Source organism: Gossypium arboreum, chromosome 9 (genome assembly GCF_025698485.1).
Source record: "Gossypium arboreum isolate Shixiya-1 chromosome 9, ASM2569848v2, whole genome shotgun sequence".
Taxonomy (NCBI): Eukaryota; Viridiplantae; Streptophyta; class Magnoliopsida; order Malvales; family Malvaceae; genus Gossypium; species Gossypium arboreum.
Window position 1 is genome coordinate 75,446,715 of NC_069078.1, and position 12,076 is coordinate 75,458,790.

The 12,076-nt window shown below is 38.8% G+C and overlaps 1 protein-coding gene across 1 annotated transcript; it reads left to right on the plus strand.

Annotated features, from left to right (window-relative positions):
* The first annotated feature begins 7,671 nt into the window (after positions 1–7,671).
* Positions 7,672–8,697, plus strand: LOC128280471 (uncharacterized). The gene has a single exon (XM_053018628.1). It carries the CDS (start codon positions 7,672–7,674, stop codon positions 8,695–8,697), a length of 1,026 nt encoding a protein of 341 aa, XP_052874588.1.
* Positions 8,698–12,076: the final 3,379 nt, after the last annotated feature.

Sequence of the window (12,076 nt, forward strand, 5' to 3'; positions counted from 1 at the left end):
ATGCCCATTGAGAATCGATACTTCAATCAAATCTTCTGCTGCAGCTTTTGACATTCCTTTGTCGCGAGTAGCGAAGGTCCGGATTCATTCCTTGATGGTCGGCCTTTGTGGGATTGATGTCTTCATTCTTTTGAATGGAAGTTGGATAAAGAAATCTGGATTTTTCCATAAAGGATTTGGGCATTTTTCAAGAATTCGAATGGGATTACATGTGATTGGGCTTTGATTTTGGATAATGGGATGATTTTTCAGCTTGATGAGGAACAGCTTTGGGATTTTTACAAAGGGTGGAATGTGTTTTTGTACCTTATACCTTGAGGCGTGATTCTAAGGTATTGGGCCTTTTGTAAAGGTCAAAGCCTATTACAATGTCTTTTCCAGGAGCTTCGATCCTAATATTGTAGTGGTGATACTACGTTTGGGAAAAACTGTATGGTAATGGGCTTGTTGATTATGCGGGTGATCAAATGAACATTTGAGGCTGATTCGAAGATTCTTGTGTGAGGCTTCCACCAATTTGTTGGCAAGACGTCTGGATTCATGATTGTTTCAGCTGCTCCAGTGTCTATGAAGGCAATTATAGTAATGGGTTTACTATATTTGTCTAAATAGATTTTACCAGTATGTGAAATGAAATCGTTTCATCAATGGATCTGTCAATGGTTCTGCTTTGTACCTTAGCTTGTATCATCAGAGAATCAGAGTAATCTGATTCTGAGTAACTAGCCGAGTCGTAAACTGGGATAGCACAAATTGTTTTCTCTGATGGTTGATCTTCAATAGAGCAAACAGATTCAATATCATCATCGTCTTGAATCTTTATTCCAGACTTCTTCATTATCTGAGCAATCTTTTTGCCTTTTTGGTTCCTTGGACAATTCTTCGAGAAGTGCCCTTTTTGGTTGCAAATGTAGCAACGGTCTGACTTTGTAGGTTTCTTTTTTTTTCTAAGGTATCTCCAACGGGGTTTGATCTTCTTTCTTCTTCTCGAATAATCATGATACCTCTTGAAGTGTTTCTTCTTTTTCGTCCGACAGTCACAAAAATGATTGTCTTTTGGGCATTTGATCTTCAGATGAGAATCATCACAAGCCTTATCAATCTTTTTATCACCGTGAAGATAATCTTTGAATATCATCCTTCTGTTGCAAATGTCTTCTAGGGCAACAAAGACTTCTTGTTGAAGTTCTCCAACTGTTATTTGGAGAATGTCTTTGTTTTGTGTTTGGAGAGCCTGATTGACTGCAACTTGGATTGGATTTGGAAGGGATGAAAGGATTACTGGCTTGAGGTTTGGATTGAGTCCCAAAGCACAGAATAATCTTGTCATTGTTTTGAAATGTTTTTCCAAATCTTTTCTGGAATACGAACAGCACTTTCTTTTGTGAAATTCTCTTCTCTTCAATGTGAGCAAATCATCAGGATTTCCAACGAAATGTTGATGGATAATTCTGATGGGTTGCGTCAAGTCTTGAAGTACTAGGAATTGCATTTGATTGTGCTGATCAATTGAGTTCCACCAATCTCTGAGCATTCCTGTGAATCTGGAAACAAATTCCATGAGAATGTTGTAGTTGCTGTCCTCAGTAAGCTTTCGTGTTTCAAGCCAAGAATGGAATTCTTGGATTCTCTCTGGCCATCTTGATGGTGGTAGATCATCTAGAGTGAACGTGATTCTTCCAATAGAACTCTTTGGAGGATGTCTTTGTGTCGAAGATGAACCTTCTTCTTGCATTTCATCATCACTTGGTTCTTCTACTTTTGTGGTGGTCTGTAGTATTTTTCCCAAATTTTCATTTTCCGATTGGGATGATAATTCCTCAGATTCTTCAGATTCAGATCTGGTTTCTTCTGAACTCGAGCTTTTGTCAGATTTATCAGATTCATCACTGGATTCTTAATCTTGGATGACCGAAATCTTTGGAGTCGAAGATTTTACATAATCCTTTAAAAGTTTTGATAAAGGATTTTGTTCTTTATCTTCTTGGATCATCAAAGATTTTGGAGTTTGTTTTGGTGGAGAAGTTGGTGGCGTCTTTTCTTAAACCGGTCTTTTCCCGCTTTTTTCGGGTTTGTTCTTCCTTCGGTCACTAGGTTCAGTAACCATTTGCTCTGCAATCATCTTTTCTTTCTTTTTTGCTTGCTGTTTTTTAATTTCTAGGAAGATTTCATACGTACTTGGTTTAGTACGTTTGGGAGGTTCTGGGAAAGTAATCTGTACACCTTCTGCGGGGAGTAGATCTTGTCTTCTGACGGAAGGAAACAATTCAATTGTTTCTCGTCTTGGTGCAGGTTCAGGAATCTTTCCCGTCTCTTGGAGAGTCTTGATTTGGTCTTTGAGTTTCTGAATTTCTTTTTCTCTTTGTGCCAAGTGAGAAAAGAAATCTTGTCCAGGTTCTGCTGGTTGCTTTGCTACTTCATCCATCTTTTTCTGTAATAACTGGATCAGATCTCTGATCATCTTTGTGTTGTCATCCATTTTGGATTCAACTTTTGAGATCTTTGAATCAATCTTTTTCAAGATGTGATTTTGAGCAATGGCATTTTCAGTTTGCCAATTGAGGGTAGCTTCTGCAGCACTGATCTTTGGTAGTGTTCCCGGAGTACTAGTTTGTATTTTTGACGAAATTTTTGGGGCATGGACATAAATTTTCACTTGAATATTCTTCAAGTGGTGGAAACTCTTTGTCATATGACATTGTCGAGGTTGTTGGTTTAATCATGCAGGCAGTGGGAATTGGGTCTTGTGGTTCAAGAAAATCTGGGTTCTTTTTTACCCATTTGTTTGTTTTCTTGTAACATGGTAAGGAGAAAGGTTTTGGTGTTTTGGATTGCTTTTCAGGGGATGGAAAATCTGTCTTAGGAGGAGGAGGAGAAGATGGTTTACAAGGTTCAGGAGGAACCTGTACTTCTGGTAAAGGTTTATAGGTTGAATAATCAACAAGGTAAACATATTTACCATTATCTTCACCAAATGGTCCAATATTTGGATCTCCCACCATCCACCTTTTGTAGAACTCGTCCTGAGAAGACTTCTTGTTTTTCTTTTTTCCTGGTTTGGATGCTGTTTTATCCATGGCATCAACATAGGCGATGAGTCGTCATCGGTACATAATTCACATGAACAGTTTAAAGCCCATGGACAGTGTCCAGTAACAGGGTCTTTAAACATGTAATGAGGCCTTCCTTCTGTAGAGAAACTTTCTATCAGATCTCTTTCTGGGCCTGGTTCACATAGTGGACAACAACAATCTGGGTCTCTTTTGTCATGCAGCTGGGCCAGACTTTCAAGTGGCTGCATCATCAGCTGTGTTGAGAAAATGCTTGAATTGGGCTGCTTTGGTTGAAGGTGGCTGTGGTCAAATTTGATTTCAGTGGTTCCATCTCCTTTTGAAGTAATCTGGCTCAGGGTTGATTGGATCGGTTCACTATGTTCATGGAACTGTTCATAGTTCGTGATCCACTTTTCTGGGAGTAACTTTATGAGTTCTTTTTTGGGAATTTTCCTAGGGACATGGACACAATGAGGTTGGTCATTTGTGTTTACTGAGATAAGCAAGGAATCTTTTGTCCCGTGGTTTGAAAGGTTAAAGGAGTGATCTTGGATTCTATAAACAATCTGGTAATGAAGGGTAGCAGTTATAGCTGAAGCTATTTATGGAGCTCCTGCTATTTGGACTTGGACCTTTAAAGCATTGGTAAGATTATGGTCTGCCAGAGCCATGGTGAAGTTTGGAAAGAGGGTTACCATCACCAGTCCAGAGTTTAGTGTTGCTTCAATCGTTGCTATGCAAGCATTTTGGTATTCTAAGTATCTAGAATCCAATAATGCTATTCTTGCCACAACAGGTTTACCGGCTGTTCCATGATAATTTAGCGCAAGACGTATAGCACCAAAATGGATGTGGGTATAGCCTGCTCGTTTCCATTCTGCTGGAAATTCTGCTGGGATTTCTAGAGCAACGAGCTGTTCAGGAGAAGAGGCATATATGGGAAAACTGTCAAACCGTGAGGATTGAACATATTCCCTTACTTGCTTAAAAGAGCCTTTTATCAGAGTTCTGATAGACTTGATTGGTGAGAAGGCTGATTTTCTGTAGGCGGAATAAGGATTTACAACTGGAAGATCTGTGGGTTGTACTTTATCTTCTTCATTTAAGTACTCTATTTCGTACAAGGAGGAAATCTTTTTGGAGGAGTGAGATTTGAAGGGAAATTCTGGTAATGTAACTAAGGAAGAAGAGGTTGAAGGTTTCGTTGTCATATTTGAAAGATGATTTTCTCTAAATCCTTCTAGCTTCTAGATCATTAAAGATGAGTTTATAAGAAAACATGGCTCTGATACCAATGGCGGGTGTGAGTTAATAGAAGAAACCAGAATCAAGAAGATGTAGCAGGTATGCTATGCCAACACTTAAGCCCTTAATCCACACGGGCATTTCAACAGGCACTGCCTTTTAGCTACAAGGTCCTGACTCAAGAATCTTATATTAATCACAACAAGATTGACATCATTCTGGAGTTTAATATTTCTGATGTGCAGGATCCATTAATAATGGCAAGCACAGAGCATACTTTATTAACGCTCTTTGGATAACTCATCTAAAACATTCTAAGAAGAAGATGATTCAGAGAAAATAAGAGGAAACTTAGAAAGACATGATGAGAAAACAACTAAGGATTTTTTATTTTCTGCTTCTTTTCTTACACGAGAGGGCTCATCATCCTTTTATAGCCAAAGGTGATGTAATACGACAAGATAATTTTACAGTAGCTTTAGATAAGCTTCAGATACTAATAGTCTTAGGATAAGATCATATACACATGACTCACATATCAAACAAACTGTAATTAGACATAAAGTAAAGTAGATCTTCAGCTGTTGGCGTTTGAGTGGGGTAGTTGCGCACTATCCAGAGAATCTTCACTGTTGCACATCATTTCTTCTTCATCTTTTTCATCATTGAGTTCCATTTTTTCCAGATTGATTTGACTGTATTGCCACGGGTAATCTTGTGACCATTCAGTGGGGTCAGGTATATTTTTTCGATATTCACGGAGGGCATCCAACACTTCTAGATGATAAGGAGTGTATGATTGAGGCCAAGTGTCCCATGGTGCATCGATATCTGGAGGTGGCCATATCTCAATTGGAGCAGCTTCATTGAGTTGGCACGTAAACTTTTGAAGTTCTCGATATTGTGTCTTATCTTTGAAGACTTCATCTTCTAGGGTTTTATGAACCCAAGAGGAGGGAAAGAGTTGTTGAGTCGCTTTTCCACATTTGACAAAGTCTCGAGGCTTATAGAAAATTATAATGATATAACTTCCATAAGTACCTCTTGATTGGTTGCATGATTGTTCAATTATCTGGAGCCATTGTGGTAGAGGATGAAACCAATCGAGAAAAGTAAAGAAATTTTGATGTTCGGTTCAATATTTCCTCGAATGGTTTTTTCAAATAATAAAGAAGGTCAATTGTGTTGAACGAATGGCGATATGATAAAGATGGGTAAGATACCATAAAACCATTTTAATTCATTTGGTTGTTCAACAAATTGAACCTTATTGGGTGGATGAAAGGATAATCGGATTGATTCCCAAGGTTTGAGAACAAGACCTCCAAAATTTTTGAAAATTTGGGTTTGGTATTCGAGCATCATCTCTTTGGCTTTCGGTGAAAAAGCTTTTTTCTACAAGAGTGATGACCTCGTGGGAATTCAGGTGAAGGTTTGGGGTGACAGTGTAAGGAGTAGGTGATGTGGATGTTGAGGAATAGGGTCTATACATCATGATGGGTCGGGCCAATAAACTCTTTTATAGGCTAGGACTTTTGGATTTTCTTTGGGCACGGAGAGTAAGTCCGCAAGAATGTTTTGTTTGCCGTGGATGTGCTTAACTTCGAATGAGAATTGAAAACCATTACGCCCATCTAAGAAGTCGTGGATGAGGGACTATTTTTGTTTGAACTTGAGCATTTTTGGAAATGAGGACATATCCATTTCTATCGAAATTGATATCCTCAAGATGAAATTCAAACTTTGTAATACCTTTTTGATTGCAAGTATTTCCTTGAATGTAGAGTGATAATGGATTTCGCATCGTAAAATCTTCCACTCTTGTATCCACAGAGATATCTTTTTCTATCAATCTCTTCAAAGAGAATTGCTCCTCAGTATTTGTCACTGGCATCTGTTTGTAGAAATCCCAGCAGAATTTCCAGCAGAATGGAAACGAGCAGGCTATACCCACATCCATTTTGGTGCTATACGTCTTGCGCTAAATTATTATGGAACAGCCGGTAAACCTGTTGTGGCAAGAATAGCATTATTGGATTCTAGATACTTAGAATACCAAAATGCTTGCATAGCAACGATTGAAGCAACACTAAACTCGGACCGGTGATGGTAACCTCTTCCAAACTTCACCATGGCTCGCGACCCTAATCTTACCAAAGGCTTTAAAGGTCCAAGTCCAAATAGCAGGAGCTCCACAAATAGCTTCAGCTATAACTGCTACCCTTCATTACCAGATTGTTTATAGAATCCAAGATCACTTCTTTAACCTTTCAAACCACGGGACAGAAGATTCCTTGCTTATCTCAGTAAACACAAATGACCAACCTCATTGTGTCTATGTCCCCAGGAAAATTCCCAAAAAAGAACTCATAAAGTTACTCCCAGAAAAGTGGATCACGAACTATGAACAGTTCCATGAACATAGTGAACCGATCCAATCAACCCTGAGCCAGATTACTTCAAAAGGAGATGGAACCACTGAAATCAAATTTGACCACAGCCACCTTCAACCAAATCAGCCCAATTCAAGCATTTTCTCAATACAGCTGATGATGCAGCCACTTGAAAGTCCGGCCCAGCTGCATGACAAAAGAGACCCAGATTGTTGTTGTCCACTATGTGAACCAGGCCCAGAAAGAGATCTGATAGAAAGTTTCTATACAGAAGGAAGGCCTCATTACATGTTTAAAGACCCTGTTACTGGACACTGTCCATGGGCTTTAAATTGTTCATGTGAATTATGTACCGATGACAGACTCGCCGTCTATGTTGATGCCATGGATAAAACAGCATCCAAACCAGGAAAAAAGAAAAACAAGAAGTCTTTTCAGGACGAGTTCTACAAAAGGTGGATGGCGGGAGATCCAAATATTGGACCACTTGGTGAAGATAATGGTAAATATGTTTACCTTGTTGATTATTCAACCTATAAACCTTTACCAGAAGTACAGGTTCCTCCTGAACCTTGTAAACCATCTTCTCCTCCTCCTCCTCCTAAGACAGATTTTCCATCCCCTGAAAAGCAATCCAAAACACCAAAACCTTTCTCCTTACCATGTTACAAGAAAATAAACAAATGGGTAAAAAAGAACCCAGATTTTCTTGAACCACAAGACCCAATTCCTACTGCCTGCATGATTAAACCAACAACCTCGACAATGTCATATGACAAAGAGTTTCCACCACTTGAAGAATATTCAAGTGAAAATTATGTCCATGCCCCAAAAATTTCGTCAAAAATACAAACCAAGACTCTGAACACCACCAAAGATCGCTCTTTGCAAGTTACCTCAATTGGCAAACCGAAAATGCCATTGCTCAAAATCACATCTTGAAAAAGATTGATTCAAAGATCTCAAAAGTTGAATCCAAAATGGATGACAACACAAAGATGATCAGAGATCTGATCCAGTTATTACAGAAAAGACTGGATGAAGTAGCAAAGCAACCAGCAGCACCTGGACAAGATTTCTTTTCTCACTTGGCACAAAGAGAAAAAGAAATTCAGAAACTCAAAGACCAAATCAAGACTCTCCAAGAGACGGGAAAGATTCCTGAACCTGCACCAAGACGAGAAACAATTGAATTGTTTCCTTCCGTCAGAAGACAAGATCTACTCCCCGCAGAAGGTGTACAGATTACTTTTCCAGAACCTCCCAAACGTACTAAACCAAGTACGTATGAAATCTTCCTAGAAATTAAAAAACAGCAAGCAAAAAAGAAAGAAAAGATGATTGCAGAGCAAATGGTTACTGAACCTAGTGACCAGAAGGAAGAACAAACCCAGAAAAAACTGGGAAAAAGACCAGTTTCTGAAGAAAAGACGCCACCAACTTCTCCACCAAAACAAACCCCAAAATCTTTGATGATCCAAGAAGATAAAGAACAAAATCCTTTATCAAAACTTTTAAAGGATTATGTAAAATCTTCGACTCCAAAGATTTCGGTCATCCAAGATCAAGAATCCAGTGATGAATCTGATAAATCTGACAAAAGCTCGAGTTCAGAAGAAACCAGATCTGAATCTGAAGAATCTGAGGAATTATCATCCCAATCGGAAAATGAAAATTTGGGAAAAATACTACAGACCACCACAAAAGTAGAAGAACCAAGTGATGATGAAATGCAAGAAGAAGGTTCATCTTCGACACAAAGACATCCTCCAAAGAGTTCTATTGGAAGAATCACGTTCACTCTAGATGATCTACCACCATCAAGATGGCCAGAGAGAATCCAAGAATTCCATTCTTGGCTTGAAACACGAAAGCCATCGAGGACAAAGAACTACAACATTCTCATAGAATTTGTTTCCAGATTCACAGGAATGCTCAGAGATTGGTGGAACTCAATTGATCAGCACAATCAAATGCAATTCCTAGTACTTCAAGACTTGACGTAACCCATCAGAATTATCCATCAATATTTCGTTAGAAATCCTGATGATTTGCTCACATTGAAGAGAAGAGAATTTCACAAAAGAAAGTGCTGTTCGTATTCTAGAAAAGATTTGGAAAAACATTTCAAAACAATGACAAGATTATTCTGTGCTTTGGGACTCAATCCAAACCTCAAGCCAGTAATCCTTTCATCCCTTCCAAATCCAATCCAAGTTGCAGTCAATCAGGCTCTCCAAACACAAAACAAAGACATTCTCCAAATAACAGTTGGAGAACTTCAACAAGAAGTCTTTGTTGCCCTGGAAGACATTTGCAACAGAAGGATGACATTCAAAGATTATCTTCACGGTGATAAAAAGATTGATAAGGCTTGTGATGATTCTCATCTCAAGATCAAATGCCCAAAAGACAATCATTTTTGTGACTGCTTGACGAAAAAGAAGAAACACTTCAAGAGGTATCATGATTATTCGAGAAGAAGAAAGAAGATCAAACCCGCTGGAGATACCTTAGAAAAAAAGAAACCTACAAAGTCGCACCGCTGCTACATTTGCAACCAAAAAGGGCACTTCTCGAAGAATTGTCCAAGGAACCAAAAAGGCAAAAAGATTGCTCAGATAATGAAGAAGTCTGGAATAAAGATTCAAGACGATGATGATATCGAATCTGCTTGCTCTATTGAAGATCAACCATCGAGAAAACAATTTGTGCTATCCCGCCATTTACTCTATTAGTTACTCGTAATCGAGTTACTCGATTCTCTCGATGATACAAGCTAAGGTACAAAGCGAACCATTGATGATCCATTGATGAAGCGATTTCACCCCACACATACCGGTAAAATCTATTTAGACAAATATAGTAAACCCATTACTATAATTGCCTTCATAGACACCGGAGCAAATTGAAACAATCATGAATCCAGACGCCTTGCCAACAAATTGGTGGAAGCCTCACACAAGAATCTTCGAATCACCTCAAATGTTCCTTTGATCACCAAGATAATCAAGCCCATTACCATACAGTTTTTCCCAAACCGTAGTATCACCACTACAAGATAGGATCAAGCTCCTCGAAAAGACATTGTAATAGGCTTTGACCTTTACAAAAGGCCCAATACCTTAGAATCTCGCCTCAGGTATAAGGTACAAAACCTGCTCCAGCCCTTTGTAAAAATCCCAAACTGCTCCTCATCAAGCCCGAAAAATCATCCCCATTATCCAAAATCAAAGCCCAATCTCTGCGTAATCCCATTCGAATTCTTGAAAAATGCCCAAATCCTTTATGGAAAAATTCGGATTTCTTTATCCAACTTCCATTCAAAAGAATGAAGACATCAATCCCACAAAGGCCGACCATCAAGGAATGAATCCGCACCATCTCGCTACTCGCGACAAAGGAATGTCAAGAACTGCAGCAGAAGATTTGATTGAAGTATCGATTCTCAATGGGCATGTGAAGCTTTTATGTGAACAAAAGATCGAATAAAGAAAGAGGAAAATTAAGACCGGTAATAAATTATCGCCTCTTAATCATTTCCTTCAAGACAACAAGTTCCTCTTCCAAATAAATGAACCAGGCCCGAAAGAGATCGATAGAAAGTTTCTATCTGAAGGAAGGCCTCATTACATGTTTAAAGACCACATTCTGGACACCGTCCATGGGCTTTAAATTGTTCATGTGAATTATGTACCGATGACAGACTCGCCGTCTATGTTGATGCCATGGATAAAACAGCATCCAAACCAGGAAAAAAGAAAAACAAGAAGTCTTTTCAGGACGAGTTCTACAAAAGGTGGATGGCGGGAGATCCAAATATTGGACCACTTGGTGAAGATAATGGTAAATATGTTTACCTTGTTGATTATTCAACCTATAAACCTTTACCAGAAGTACAGGTTCCTCCTGAACCTTGTAAACCATCTTCTCCTCCTCCTCCTCCTAAGACAGATTTTCCATCCCCTGAAAAGCAATCCAAAACACCAAAACCTTTCTCCTTACCATGTTACAAGAAAATAAACAAATGGGTAAAAAAGAACCCAGATTTTCTTGAACCACAAGACCCAATTCCTACTGCCTGCATGATTAAACCAACAACCTCGACAATGTCATATGACAAAGAGTTTCCACCACTTGAAGAATATTCAAGTGAAAATTATGTCCATGCCCCAAAAATTTCGTCAAAAATACAAACCAGTACTCCGGGAACACCACCAAAGATCAGTGCTGCAGAAGTTACCCTCAATTGGCAAACTGAAAATGCCATTGCTCAAAATCACATCTTGAAAAAGATTGATTCAAAGATCTCAAAAGTTGAATCCAAAATGGATGACAACACAAAGATGATCGAGATCCGATCCGGTTATTACGAAAAGATGGATGAAGTAGCAAAGCAACCAAGAAGACTGGACAAGATTTCTTTTCTCACTTGGCACAAAGAGAAAAGAAATTCGAAACTCAAAGACCAAATCAAGACTCTCCAAGAGACGGAAAGATTCACGAACTCGCACCAAGACGAGAAACAATTGAATTGTTTCCTTCCGTCGAAGACAAGATCTACTCCCGCAGAAGGTGTATAGATTACTTTTCCAGAACCTCCCAAACGTACTAAACCAAGTAACGTATGAAATCTTCCTAGAAATTAAAAAAACAGCAAGCAAAAAGAAAGAAAAGATGATTGCAGAGCAAATGGTTCTTGAACCTAGTGACGGAAGGAAGAACAAACCCGAAAAAGCGGGAAAAAGACCAGTTTCAAGAAAAGACGCCACCAACTTCTCCACCAAAACAAACCCCAAAATCTTTGATGATCCAAGAAGATAAAGAACAAAATCCTTTATCAAAACTTTTAAAGGATTATGTAAAATCTTCGACTCAAAGATTTCGGTCATCCAAGATCAAGAATCCAAATGATGAATCGATAATCGACAAAAGCTCGAGTTCGAAGAAACCAGATCTGAATCAAGAATCGAGGAATTATCATCCCAATCGGAAAATGAAAATTTGGGAAAAATACTACAGACCACCACAAAAGTAGAAGAACCAAGTGATGATGAAATGCAAGAAGAAGGTTCATCTTCGACACAAAGACATCCTCCAAAGAGTTCTATTGGAAGAATCACGTTCACTCTAGATGATCTACCACCATCAAGATGGCGGAGAGAATCCAAGAATTCCATTCTTGGCTTGAAACACTAAAGCCATCGAGGACAAGAACTACAACATTCTCATAGAATTTGTTTCGATTCACGTGAATGCTCGAGATTGGTGGAACTCAATTGATCAAGACAATCAAATGCAATTCCTAGTACTTCAAGACTTGACGTAACCCATCAGAATTATCCATCAATATTTCGTTAGAAATCCTGATGATTTGCTCACATT

Coding starts and splice junctions, on each gene's coding strand:
- LOC128280471 (XM_053018628.1), top strand. CDS start 7,672: ATGGATGACAACACAAAGATGATCAGAGATCTGATCCAGTTATTACAG.